The 15,144-nt window shown below is 42.9% G+C and overlaps 1 protein-coding gene across 2 annotated transcripts in view; it reads right to left on the reverse strand.

Annotated features, from left to right (window-relative positions):
- Positions 1-6,297: 6,297 nt before the first annotated feature.
- Positions 6,298-15,144, reverse strand: part of galnt13 (polypeptide N-acetylgalactosaminyltransferase 13) — a 36,125-nt gene continuing 27,278 nt past the window's right edge. Inside the window, exons 12-14 of one of the 2 annotated variants that reach the window (XM_028991230.1) lie at positions 14,841-14,870; positions 13,942-14,140; positions 8,001-8,134 (exon numbers count right to left, since the gene is read on the reverse strand). In XM_028991230.1, the coding sequence (XP_028847063.1) occupies positions 13,955-14,140; positions 14,841-14,870 (216 nt within the window). In that variant the 3' untranslated portion in view covers positions 8,001-8,134; positions 13,942-13,954. Of the gene's footprint in view, positions 8,135-13,941; positions 14,141-14,840; positions 14,871-15,144 lie in introns of both variants that reach the window. The other variant, XM_028991231.1, reaches the window with a different exon arrangement.

The following is a 15,144-nucleotide window of genomic DNA, read 5'->3' on the forward strand; positions in this document are numbered from 1 at the left end:
CAGTTACATTAATTCACATTAAGTGCGACATTAGATTACTAATCTGCGTTTGATTTCAAACTGTAATTATGCTGCAAATGCAGCAATTTATTGGCCCAGCAAGACTATTTGAGCACTTCTTGAATAAAGCGCGGCGAGGATGTGAAACAACCTGACAGTCTCGCAAAACCGTGCATCATATGGACTAATCGAGTATCATCACTCACAGAGACAGTGACTGATGCCTCTCCCTCGTTCCACTCCCACCCGTAGGCCACTTCACCTCCCTGAGGAAGATGCATTTTCACCTGAGCTACCATTCCCGGCGCGAAGGAACGTCCTACGCTGAAGGCTGCTGCGTCCGTCCCCCGAATCTTGTTTCCAACTCTTACACCCCGCATAAGAGATCTGCACTGTTACATAAATCCTGGGACACGATCGTCCAGAAAAGCTCCACTCTGCAGCAGTGGTGCAGTGGGCATGTCTTTTTTCAGTGGGGGGGACAATCGAGAATCGGTTACATACATATATCCATATATATATACATAAAATACATGATATATGTATATATAATTTATTTTTGCGGGTAAAGCTGCCAGCATTCTCGGCCCAGGTGTGGAAAGCCGGCTGCTGAGGAGCATCGGCATGTTGGGTTTTGGACAAATTCACTACAAACAAGCAGGAACCCGAATGCATAACAGGGTCCTGCTGCAATAAATCACTTACTGGCCGCTGCCCACCCCGCAGCAAATAAACCTCATGGGTCTCTGCACACCCGCTGCACACAGACGTTCCATTTCATTTGAGTTTTTTTGCCGCACCCGCCTTGCATGTCGGCTGTATTGGCTTTAGTTTACTGGCTGCGAGATTGCACTTTTATTATGGATGAGCGCTCAGTCCGGTTAGATTTCGCACAAGGCGCATGAATAAATGTATATATTTGTCGGAGGTGCCTGAATTATTCAATTATTTGTTTTCTCGATCTGATCTCAAGATCAGATCTAACCAGTCTGAGTTTTGATTTACTGCAGGAGTCAGGAAATTGATTAGTGGTTGCCTTAAATTCTCATCATTCAACACCTTAAATAAGTATATATATATATATAAAACTTTATTTTTCCATCTGTCTCGTTTTGTTGTGGCTCCAATTATAATCTCCAGCTATTCTCTCCCGTCGGCGAGCCAGGGGAAGAGAAGGTTTTTGTGCCGTCAATTGCCAGGCCTTGATTATAAAGCAGGTAAGAAGAACAACCGAAGCTCCGGGCCGCCGCAGCCATCAGTAGGATTTATAATGAGCGCGGGGGTGACGCAGGTCACCGTGTTGCTGCTCCCTGCAGCGCTAATGAGGAGAGGATCGCTGCGGTGTTTTCCGGGCCGAGCTGAAGCCGACGGCCTTTTGTACAACAACGGCGGTGCTGTCCGGCGCCGGGCTCGCCACAGACTGCCACTGGCCTCTTTCAGAAGTATGCTCAAGTGCTCGCTCAAGTAGTTCTGTACTTAACTAGAAAACCGACGGGCGAGGCGCGTACCTGGAAGGTCCAAATTGTGATGGTTAGATGTCTGGGCCGCGGTGTCTCCGAAACTGCAGCTTTTGTCGGATGTTTCTGGTCTGCAGTGACCAAAAGTAGTCACGGGAAGCCCAGGCTCGCGTGGCGAGCGGCCCTAATGGATCTTCTATCGAATCATCCCCTGAAGCTGTGGTGATTAATGGCTGCAATTAACTCATAAATATTTAATGCATTTGAATATTTAATGCATTACTTGTGAATTGTGGATGTCTTGTGTTTACGTTCATTACTCCTTGTGTAATGTGTAATATTTATATATATATATATATATATATCTTTTGTTATGCACTATGGGGTGTATGTGTGAACCAGTGTTTCAGGACATTGCACTGACAATAAACCTCTCTTGAATCGTGAACATTTTTTGAGGCATGCAGAGAGCGGAAATTCATTCATTAAAAAAAAAATAATTTTTTGGTTGACAGCGTTATACATCAATATGTCAATAATAAAACTAAAAAAACAAAACAAAAACGGCGAAGGCAAGGAAGTCGTTTTAATTGCCCTCCCCTGGCATTTACTGTATTTCACCTCGGTTGACTGACGTCAGCGATGAATATGGCCGCTGCTTTCCTCATTAACGGCGCCCAACGACAGCATCGACGCGGCACAACACGCTCACCCTCTGGCGTGTGGGCTTTTTATGGCAAGATTCATCCACAACAGAATCATTGTTTGAACAGAGGAACTACATAAGGAAGATGAAAGGTTGAGACGTTTGTCCAAGTAGAATGAGAATAAAAACAGTGCGAAAAGGGCAAAAAAACACTCCTGCTTTGACTGTAGCCCCAGGAAGTCTGCAGAAGTGAACCAAGGGAGAATTTTGACGGAATTTGGGGGACAATCGGAACCCCCTGGCTTGTCCTGTCATTCCAGCCAGCGCCGCGGCCTCCCCTCGGACGCTGATGAGAGCCATTTTGATGTTCTTGTGTAACCCATTTCACAAAAATAGACCTGGTCGAGGCAGACAGAATTGATTTATTAATTTAATCAGCGGGGCACAGAGGAAACGCAATCACCCAGGGATATATTTCTCGCCGCGATGCCACTCGAGGTCGTTCTATTTATTTATTTATTTATCTCCCAAGACGTGCAGCCAATCACTTGAGAGCATCATCTCTAATTTGGTGGCGTCCCCGGCATCACTCTGCGGCCGCCGCTATCGGCGCACCTGCTGTGGTCTGATGGCTTCATATTAGCCTTTTCTAAGCCAGAAGGACATTGGAGTGGATTGTTCGGAACCCGTCTGATCGCATGGATCACGCCTTGCCCTCCTTGAGGGACGCGGCTGAGGCTGAGCTCATCGCATCGACAGACAGGATTTTTTTTAATGGCGGGGAGCTGATGTGGCCCCGGTAACGGGCTGTCAGGCAAATCCATCAAGCATCCCGATGGCCTGATGGGACATTCGCAGCGTCTGGGAAAATTGGCTACATCTGCTGGCACTTTTCAGACATTACAGCAGCCGCGGCCTGCGCTGAGGGACGATGTCCAGGACGACAGGTCCAACTGCGCACACCACAGATGGCAGCCGATGTACCGGTGACATAAATGTGCTGTTTATATCCATTTACTGGACACTATTCTAAATGTCTAACACACACACACATCCACACATCAACAGAAAAACGTCACTGGCCAACGTCACATCAGAGTTTGCTACTTCACATGTTCCAAAGAGTGCAGGGACAACAGTGGGACATCATGTAACAACCACTTACAGCCCCAGACACAGTATCCCTTGAGACCATTGATGAATGCGGCGCAGAGTGACCGATAACGTGAGTACAGTCTGATCCCGGCGTGTACCTAATAAAGTGGCCAAGTGATGTCAGTTTAGTTTGTATTAACGAATTCACTGATGTAACGTGACCCACGTGCTGCACCAACAACCATTGCAGGCATTTGCTGTATCTTAGAACACACACACACATTCCAAATGTTCCCAAGACCTCAATTAGCTCCAGTATCATCCAGACCTACAATAACAGATAATTTGAGGTCACTGTTCAGAGCGGATTGCCAACCCCCAACCCCGCAGCAGTGCCATTTTCCCACCGAAAATCTCTGTTGTAAGCGCAGCTAATTAAACCTGCTTGTCATTCGAACCGCAAGTCCCCTCAGCGTCTGAGGGCAGCTTTCCTCTTAGGGTGTCAGTGACAGGCAGCCGCGAGAAAGGAAGGCCATCCAGGGTGCTGATTACATGCCCGCCGCTCCATTATTGGATTCTCTCCCACTCGATGGAACCACAAATGTGGAATGGGGGGATGAGTCGCTTCTCCCGACACTCAAGACAGAGGGAGGTGGTCCGGCTGTGGAGATTTAACATCGAGAGGTGGCCGAAGTTACGAGAAGAGAGGGTGCGGCTGGTCAATATGCATCTACAACTCACACCTAATTAACACTATTTATTTTAAAATGTCCAATAGGCAATAACCATTCAACAGTTTAAATAATGATCCATGCAGTGAGTGGAGCTTGATTCAGAAGCATAAGAATGACATGAAACATAATTGGATTTTCAAATATATAAGGAAGAGCTCACTTAAATCAGACAAAAATATTATACTTGGTTACCTTTTTATTGCTAAAAAATATTCAGCATTAATATTCAGTGTTACTCATCACAAAAGTATTTCACCTCTAAGTTAGCAGCTAACCCTCGAGGTTATCAGGTCACACGATGACCAAGAATAACACGTCTGTCTCATTTGTATATATGTACATGTATGAAATAATTATGCAGAAAGAACCACCATATAATGACAAATTCAACAAATATAATCATTATTTAATCATTATCATTCATTCATTAATTGAAAAATATACCTATCATTGTGACATGATATAATTTGAAATGAAAAAGAAGAGAATTATTTGAGTAATGAGGCATTACTCAAATAATTCTCTTCTTTTTCATTTCAAATCTTTGTACTTTTTAAAACACACCTAACAGCCAATTAGAGTCAAGCATGCTATCACAATGCTCTCAAATCAGTATTGACATGAAGTTTGTTGTTTTCAATGACCCCATCAATACGTCAGTAATGATGATCATTTTTGGCTTGTTTTATGTATATGGTGTTAAGTCTAGTTATAATTGGCACGGAATGTGCCACCCAGGCGGATTTAAAGTTGCTTGTCTCGTGCCAGCATCCATCCCCGCTGTGTGCAGGTGACAGAACAGGCCGCAGGGGGCTGATGAAATACCCCCGCCACAGGCCCCAGACTGCGTGGACTGGGGGCAGGACGGAGCACGCCCGCTGTTGGCGAGTGACGCTGGGAACCCGAAGTGTTAACTTTCCGTTCTCCATGGAGAGTGAGGACGGTCACAACGAAGCGGCCCGCATCTGATAAGAACGCCATTGGGGCGAGATTTTAAAACTGCCACCTGGCCGGTAATGGCCTGGCAGATTTCGTGCAGTGTGGATATATAGTATGTATGTGTGTGTTCCTACGACGACCAAGCCCAGGGCTCGCTGGGCTGGGGGTCCCCACAGTGCCGAACTGCTGGAGCGCAAATTCAGGAGGAGTGAGAATGCACCCACCACCACCCACCATTAATTAACACTGGAGTGGGTGCCTTGTTTATTAAAAAATATAAATAGATACACATACACAGACACACAATACTCTAAACGGCAGAGGATGCAATGCAATTAAAGTAGAACGTTAAAACCATCCAGTAGGCAAATTCATCCCAATTTAATTGGTGTAAAATAACCCTTTGAGTGAGGAAAGATGTGTGTGTGTGTGTGTGTGTGTGTGTGTGTGTGTGTGTGTGTGTTTGAATAAACTGCATTCCTGCCTCCTTCCCTGCCATGTGGTTACATCTAAGATCCTTGGCACTGATTACATAAATCAAATTAAGGTACCTGCAAATGAGTAAAAAACATAAAACGTGATTCGAGGCTGAAAGCGTGATTACAGAATCACAATTATTTAAAGCCACCGAGAGCCGTTCTAAAAATTCACTTCCTGGGTTAAAATGTGGCTCTCAGCAAAGAAACTCAGCGGAAAATGCAATTCAGGCGCCAGTAGCCCTGGCAACAGGATCCGAATCGCTTTGTGCCGCGGCTGAGAAGCAAGGCAGTAGGAAAGGAAACCTGCACTTTGTGCTTTTATTAGAGGCAAACGCAGTTTTTGATATAAGTCAATGGAGCGAAGGAACGTAAATCATGTTGAACTTCTAATCATTACCTCCAGCAGCTTCACCCCAAAGATGACCAGTTACATTGCTTTGTTGACTTGAGTGTTGAATACACCAAGTGGAACCAGCAACCCAAGCAAGACACTGCGGTTAGATGGACGGATGGGTTCTTTCTTGATTCTATGGGGAACCTTGGGGCAGAAGAGCAGGTGTGGGCAGAGCAGGAAGATCCTGGGAGTTTAAAGGATCCTCACCAGGTCCAATTTCAAGGATGCCGCATCATCAAATCCAGAAAATACAGGATCCTGTATGATTTAAAAAAAAATGTCTCCTCGGCACTCCCACATCCGTTGCACAGACCCGAGACTGTTCCACTGTTTTGCCTTGGGGTTGGAGGATCCATCCTACCTAGAAAGGATCAAGGATCCATGATTGGGTGGGAGCTTCAAGGGTTGCAGTCTCGGTAGACTAGATAGTCACAAGTCGGTTTAGGCAAGACTGAGCACAGGTTTCACCGAAAACAAGGATGTCTGAGGAATTTGATAACGTAGCCTCCTTCATATGGTTCTCAGCAGACTAAGAAATAACCACAATGATGTGTTTGTTGTTCACAACTTATGTGATTTAATCATATTTTTGAATATGCACGGTAAAATTCTGATTCGACGCGGACTTTTCTTACAAAAATGTACAAACAGGTAACATCACTTCAATACTATTACAAAGTTACAGAGATGTTTTTCTTTTCTTTAGGTTGAAAGGCAGTCTACAATATTTTACCATGCACTTAAAATCTCATAAGAGCCACTTTGTGACCAGCCTCTGTGACATACAACAAATATTCATAAATTATCAGATAAGGGGTCAGTTGCGGTTAAGGGCCGAATTGAATCAGCCCTAAGCAGATTTGCCAGTTTTCTTTTCACTCCATTACCAATATCTATCTCAATTATAATCTCATTTTAACAAGATTTTTGTTTCGTAACGAACACAAAACCAATAATTGTTTTTATCTTATGAATGCTGACTCATGGGAAAATGGGCATCTGAACACTAGCCGATATTCTTTAGGTAGTCTGAAGGTTTTCAACTATCATGGGGTAAACATAAAGATAGTGTACCTAATAATAACAACGGACAACAATAATGATATTAAGCATAATTCTACTCTATAAATTTCACCAGGGCTTTCAAGTTGTGTTTAGAAAAATATTCGGTTTTGTATATATATGTATAGATATATACACACAGTCGTGTTCCAAAAGTCTGCTCTGAATTATTTACATTTTTTTTCTTTCCAAATGCTCGATTTAGGAAAAGTACAGCTCTCAGAAATTTAAGCGGTGAGTCATTAATTTCAATATGTATTAAACATAATTTGCTGTTAAATCTCAATCAATAGCTGTTAGAAATAAAAAGATTTATGAGAGGACAACACGAAGACAACAATGAATGTTATAACGTGTTCCACTATGCCTGCTGGTGCAGGTAATAAGCACCCATATCAACATTCCTCCAAAGAGGGCATTATCATTATCTGCTTATCATGTTGCACTGAGTATAAAAATGCCAGAGGGTTGATTCCCGTGCAAAAGAAAGGAAACACAATGGTGGCGATATAATGATATAACACAGTCGTGTCTACAGCCGGGAGGCCATTTTCACATCTCCTTCAAAGCAAAACCTTATTTATAACTCTCCTTAAGGCAAGCCAATACTCTACAGAGCCCCCGTACAGAAACGTTTAAGTGTGGTCCATTTATAGAGCTCAGTGCAAACTGATACGATTCCTGTACCGATTATTGATTCTGGGTTCGCTCATTCGGATAGGTCCACTTCTCTTCTTTTTTTTTTTTGCCGCAAGCCCCATAAATTATGAATATACGTCAGATAATAATAACCATAACACTGATATAGATCTGACAAGTACAGATATGAACGAGCAAGAGTCGGAAGTGATGGGGTGCTTGCCATGTCACGTTAGCATTTAGCGATATGTACATAAGTGTGCAAAGTCATCTCGATATGTACATCTGAGCTAAGCACTATGGGAAATGTAGCCCTGCTTTGGGTTTCAGAAAGGCTACATGTGTGAGTTTTGTGTTGGCTGGGGGCCATGCGGCATCGTGGCAGGGTCCCTTAAGTTCCTGCTTTATGGCTGCGTCTTGGTCCTGCGTAGAGCAGTGCGCTGATGGAGATGCATGGGTTACGTGGTCAGAATGGCCTGGAATGTTCAGGGCTACAGGCCCTGGCCAGGCACTGGCCTTAGAAGTCAGAGGTCGGAGGTCAGGTTAGGTCAAACGCTCAGAGTCATGTTCCTCAGGATCCACTGCTGTGACCGGCTGCCATTACAGTCTCTCAGCGTGGGCACCATCTTGTCCTCTTCAGAGGGCATGTCCAGGCACTGGTTGCTGTTCACATGCAGGAGGGTCAAGCGCTGTAGGAAGTCAAAGTCAAACTTGGAGTTAGGGTTAGTGTGCAAGGCAAAGCAGGGTCTTATACAGAACAAGCCAGACAGAGGTCCTTCATAACATGCGTTATCAGATACCTTACAATATTCATCATCAGCCTCATCATCTTCATAGTATATAAAATTAAAATCAATGCATTGCAAATTGGGGAGAAACAAACTAGGATTCTCAACCTCCTATTCCTGTTAAGAGATGCTTCCCACTGAACCCCATTCTGCTCATAAATGTTTTATGGTTCAAAATGTCTTTATTCCCTTTTAGCTGTCTTTCTTCTTTATAGTGCAAACACTATGTGTGGAAGTGCAAACATGGCTCTGGAACACACAGCAACATTGTCTTTTCCTCTTACTTCTGACAGGTTCGCATCTATGTAAAATAGGGCCTGAACAAACTACTGAACACATCTGTGGTGAAGTGGAGGTCAATAAGTGAAGAGGTTAATCAGGCGAGATCTGATGGCTTAAGGACATACAAAGTCAAAGGGCTCACCCTTGCCATGGTGTTGAAATTTTTAAATTCTGGTTATTGTTTACTTTCATGCTGAATAAATCCCTATGTAAATTCAGTAAAGCTATGTGATTAAGACAAAAATGCATTATTAAAGGTCCCCTAATACTATTATTACTTTTGCTTTTATATTGGCCTTATTGATTCCCTCATACGGTATCTGAAGTCTCTTTCCGGAATTCAGCCTTGGTGCACAATTACAGCCAGTCCCACAATGAGATTTCCCCAGGACGCAGTGTGTAAGTGAAAGTAAAAAGTGAAAAAGTGAAGTGATTGTCATTGTGAAACACAGCACACGGTGACACAACGAAATGTGTCCTCTGCTTTTAAACCATCACCCTTGGTGAGCAGTGGGCAGCCATGACAGGCGCTCGGGGAGCAGTGTGCGGGGACGGTGCTTTGCTCAGTGGCACCTCAGTGGCACCTTGGAGGTTTGGGATTCAAACCGGCAACCTTACAGGTCCGCTTTCTTACCCACTAGGCCACCACTGCCCCACCATAACTATGTGTAGCTTTAAAGGCGAATGAGGTAGAAAGATGCAAGAAAGGAGGAGAGTGGCCTATAGAAGTGAGCAGGAATTCACGTACCACAATGTTTGGCGCGGACAGGAAGTCATGTGGACATTTTTCGAGAAAAGGTTTCAGGTTTCTCAAAGCATGACATCATAAGGGGACAAATTCCAGATCCAACCGTCTGAGCTTTTTTTTACCCTTGTGTCTCACCATTCTCACATACCCGTTCTGTAATATGTTGCTGAGAAGCAAAATCTGGTGTAGAAGCAGATGCCGGCCAGGTAGCAGGTAATGGGGATGGTAGCTTGTCAAGGGTCTTGACAGCCTTGCATGAGGGCCATGTCCCCTGTTTCATTTCAGAATATAATAAACCTTTAATAAATCTCTCCCTTGCACTTGCATCCCTGTATTCTCAATGCAGCATGGCAATACCTTGTGATTCCTGGAATTTGTTAAAATGACCAATGATGCACAAATAAGGGTAAATAAACGTTTGTGCTTATCATATTGACAGCCCAAAAGGTATAAGGATCCAAGAAGTAACACTGTTGTGGAACTCTTGAGGAAACATCATCACAGAAATGAAAGACTTCTTCTTCTAGTTGGAAGAAAAAAAGTGGAGACAATGATTGGGTTCTTAATTAGGCAGAATTTCGAAAGTTGCCCATGATCCTGCATGGCTCCCAGCCACAAAAGAAAAGCCCACAGAGGCGTTCTTCCCCAAAATCTGTCAGACAGTGATTGTTATTGTAATGGGTTTTGAAGGAGCGCAATCACTCACTCACTGCCCATGCACGCTCAAAAGCAGTGGAACAGCAATGTACTGTGGCCATTCCATTTCCACTTGTTAATTAAGTGGCTCATAACGAGGGCCAGATCCCAAAAGTTTAAGGATCACTACTAATCACACGTGCTCTCTGGCAATAATTAAAAGAGCCCATCAAAGGGTGCCGCCTGAAGAGAGACAAAGGGCTGTGAGATGTAATACAGTGTGAGTATCTTTACCGGCTGCGATTCCCTGGAGTCCATGACCCTTTCCTGATTACAGCGAGAGAGAGAGAGAGAGAGAGAGAGAGAGAGAGAGAGAGAGAGCGGCTATGTGGTCAAAATGGAAAAATGTTCCGAGTGCAGAATGGTCTGTTTGTGTTGGCCGTGTTGACAGAGGATGTTGGGGATAATGAGCGCAGAGCTGGGCATATCTGAGGTGGTCAGTGGCTTATGGAGGAGCTTGCCCAGCTTAATTGAGCGGGTTTCACACACATATGTGAGAGCACGCACACACACACACACACACACACACACACACACACACACAGAAACTCTCCTACATATGCCATTATTTGTGGGCCTAAAATGGGAATACAGTCCCATACAGTGAATGGACAGACATGTCAAGCTACCGTCCACAACAATCGTTATAGTGTTCGTTATAGGCCCAATCACACATTGTTCTCACACGTTCTCACATGTGATGCACTGCAAAAAAATTAAACCTTAACAAGCCAGAAAATCTTGAAAAACAACAAAAAAGTCTCTGCAAATCGCCTTGACTCTGTATGTGTAAGATAACTGATTTTTCTCACTGTTTTCAAAGTTGACATGCTTTACATGCAGTACATACAGTCCATTTTGAATAATATAATGCAAGAAGCATATTTAGTATTTGTTGTATCAGAAGAAAGTGAAGTATTTTTGATGAATCTGTTTTTTTTTCGGAGTCGACTCTTTTTACCTTCATGTTTGCTTAGTTCACTATTGTCATCATCAAAAGCTGCTTGATGAGATGCTCATTAACATGAGTGAATTGACGAGAAAGTGTTCAGCATGAACCGTCAGGACTGTTGGAAACCATCCCCGTTATCTAATTGAAGGTGGTGGAGAGAAGACAAGAGTGTGAAATGCTGCCATCACAGAAAAACACTTTGCTATTGACTTTACTGATGTCTGTGCATGTGACGTATTTACAAGTCTGTAATTAATGAAAATATTAGATGCGTGGGGCAGTGGAGGACACCAATCATTTTTCTGTTGCTCTCCAGAGGCCATAAAAAAATCAAGCTGTGTGCTCCCTGCCTTTGTGTGTGTGTGTGTGTGTGTGTGTGTGTGCACAGCTGGGACCTGCTAATTAAACCAATATGGTCTCTAGCAATCCGTCCTTGCTGAAGAACACTTATCTGTCCCTGTCACCATGGAGCACAGGGAACTTGCTGACATGCACAGGACTCTCCTAATGACCGGCTAATTTGCGCTGTCAATGCGCAGGCCAGCGGAGAAGACGGACATTTACATGCCTCTGATCGATAGCCTCTGACCGCACAGTGAGAACAGTACAGCTGTACAGTGGACAACTCTACAGCTCAAATCCAAATGCAATTTTTTTTATCCTCCAGTGATTTCCCAGGAACATGCAAACAAAAAAGAATTGAGAATATCATCTAAATTCTATGGCAATGCTATTTTACTTTGGCGAATTGTCACAACAATGCTTAATACCATAATTTTAATAAAAAACAGGCCTGTTTCTATACACTGTTAAAAAATTATGTATAATTTTTAAAAGCAATATTGATTTTGAATATCTTTACAGTTGTAACGAAGCCCAAATATGAAGCTCAAAATACCCCATATCATCCCAATTGCTCAAAATATGAACAATAAAAGTTTTAGAGGGTATGCTGCTAGAAACTATTGCTTTTGACTGCATGCGCTGAGTTCTGGACAATGCGGTGATTTATGCGGTTTCGCCCGTTTTCAGACATTGTAGGAAATAACTAGTCTGGGAGCAGATAATGAGGACCTGCCAATACTGTACTGTATTGGATGGAGTTTACAGTGAGAGTAATAGTCAAACTTACAAAGATATACATTTCTTCAGAAAGATGCTACTATGCTACAACCCCAGTACAAATGTGCTGATTAATTATTAAATCAGCACATTTAGCCCACAAAAAAATTGTACACACAAAAATCTGGTCGATACATTTAGGAATCAACTCCTGTGGACACCTGAAGTCACAATAGAACTTTGGTCACAAATGTGTGGAGAGAACACAAACACCGAGTCCCAAGAGGAGAACATGTCTCCAACTATTAAACGTGGATGGATCATGCTTTGGGCTTGCGTGCAGCCACTGGCACAGGGAACTTTTTTTTTTCAGGATTTTTTTGGTCATTACTGCCAATGATGGGAATGAAACCAAACTCTTGCTTAAAATACTAATGAAATATGTCATCTTTCATTTTACGCAATTCTGGTGACATATTACGCCTAAACAAAAAAGAATTTAGAATTTCATCTAAGGCAATGATAATTTAATGTTAGATATTTGTCACAACAATGCTTAATAACATAATTCAAACAAAAACATGCCTGTTTCTAGACACTGTCAACAAACTATGAATTACTTTTGAAAGCACATTTTTTTTTAACTTCTTTATAGTTGTAACAAAACCCAAATATGTTCGGAAAATATACCAGATGAATCCAACTGTTCAAAATATGTTGCTTTAAATAATTACTACTGAAATGTGTCGTCTGTCACTTTACGCCATCTGGGGATCAGTTCAGCCTGTACATGATCCATATATACCCATTTCTGTTAATGATGGTGAGGTTTGTGGATGACGATGTGGATGCTACGGGAAACCAGTGCTCAGGCTCATTCTGATCTGAAGCACACCGGGCCTGAAAAATAACAGACAAGTGACGTCGCTTGGACACAGATCAGGTCAGATCTCATTTGGAAAAAGAGAAGAAGCATCATTGAAATTCAGCCGGTGGACAATGACGGAGAGAGGCCTGCAGCTGGCGAGCCCGCGACACCTCTGTGGGTGTCATGAAAAAACGCGGGCACAATGAGGGATCACTTCAAAAAGAGCTGGTAAACAAAGGCAAAGCCCGCTTCAATCTGCCTCACTAATAACACAGCTAAAAATAATAATAATAAAAAAAACATGGAACAGGCAGCTGAACGGACGCCCCCGCGTGTGCACGGCAGCCAACAAATTATCATATCAAAATAAAATATTTACGTAATAGAATAAAATGTCAAATGAGATTTAATTTGAAGAAAAGGTCTGGCAGATAGTTGCATGTATGGATGCTGCATCCACGCCTGTCACCACGCGTCTCATATTGCCCCCCCCCTCGTTCTTCCATCCTTCCATTCCAAAAGGTCATCCTTAATAGGTACTGAATGGCTGGGAACTTGAGTTCTGTGTGCTCGTTTCTGCAATGGGATGGCCACTATGTTAGAGATCTTCGGGCATCTTCAGGGCCTACTTTTTCATTCTAACATGGTACTGGACAATCTGTCAAGGGTTGCCAGATCTTTGGCCAGGAAATAAACAGGTCTATAGAAACGAACCCGAAACAAGTGACCTGATCCCGCAGACATTGCCCCAAATGAGTGACCCCTTTTCCAAATCTTTTTAATAGCCACAGGGTCAGTAGTTTTTTTTATAAATGTCTGCAATATTTATTTATGTATTTATTTATTTAACATCAATAAATATCTGACACCTTAATGGAAAATTAAAGCCCAATCAACTGCTTTGGCAGACCTGGCAACCCAGTTTTATTGTATTGCTGAATTATCTGTAAAGAAAATGGATGGTTCTTGTAAATAAAAAAAGAACTACAGCTTCACAGCTACAGCTAGCAGCCACAGCTATCTAAAAGATGTCACAACTACACAACTAACCCACCACACTGGTACTCTGCTGCAGTCATGCTGTAGCCTACGGTACTGACCCGGCAGCGGCGGCTATAGGAAGTAGTCGGTGGGACTGTAATAGACCTTCTTGATCACTTCCATCCGGCTGTAGTTCCGTAGCACCCATGTCTGCAGAGGGCTGTTGTCGCAGTACTCCACCGTGGGGCCGTAGGTTCCGTCCTCTAGCCGACTGATGGTCAGGCACGACTGGGTAATGATGTGGAGGAAGGTGTGCTTCTGCGCCGTGGAAATTGCGAGATATGGAGGTTTTTTCCTTTCATTTCTACAGCCAACATTCGGCTACCCCAGCAACTCTAATGGTCAGTAACTGGCCCAGCTACACTGCTACCATTTCCAGGCATTGGATGTGTCACTTTAGCCACTAAATATAGCCATTTCACAATCAGGAAGTAGGCCAGCCTTCTGGAGCCTTTGGCTCAATGAGGCTCAAATGAGGAATGTTAATGGAATACAATCGCTAGTTCACCTGCTTAAGGCCGAAGTCATGCCTCCGCAAAGAGTCATTCACAAATCTTAGTAAAAAATATTTCCTAAATCAAACGATACTTTAAAAAATCCTTTAAATTTCATGTTTCATATAGGGAATGGAATGCAGTGCATTACGAGAAATATGTCTGTTTCTTTGCTTTACTTTCCTGTAGTAGCTAAATATTTTTAGATATTTAAACTAACCCATCAATATGCATAATAAAAATGCATATAAAACAATATCTAAAACAAACATTTAAATTCACAGTCACACACTCATTCTTTTAATATTAAGGGACTAATAATATGTCATTTTCTTACTATTTATCCCTTAATACTAAAACTACCAAACTACACAGGCCATGGCTAACACAGAACAGAGATACAGAAGTGCGGCAGAAGTGCGGCCGCGGAAGTGAAGAAAGTCACGTCACACAGTAAAGCTTACCTCAAAATCATAATCCCACTTGCCAACATACTGAACAAAAGGGAAATATACAATGAAGTTCATCAAGAAATCACTGTTTGATGCTCCTTAAAATCTGATGCATGCTAACGAACAAGTGTGAGCCATTGAATGCTGTTATGTGGCGCCACCTAGTGGCAGAAATCAGACATTTATTGCCGTTCAGGGGCGAAGCCTCACTCCACTATTAATAAGGGCAGATACAGACATCATGGCAATGAACATCCTCATCTGCAACCCACCTAGCCTTATTGTGAAAGTGTTAAAGGTTATTAGTCCAAAGTAA

The sequence above is a fragment of the Denticeps clupeoides genome, chromosome 9 (genome assembly GCF_900700375.1).
Source record: "Denticeps clupeoides chromosome 9, fDenClu1.1, whole genome shotgun sequence".
Classification (NCBI taxonomy): domain Eukaryota; kingdom Metazoa; phylum Chordata; class Actinopteri; order Clupeiformes; family Denticipitidae; genus Denticeps; species Denticeps clupeoides.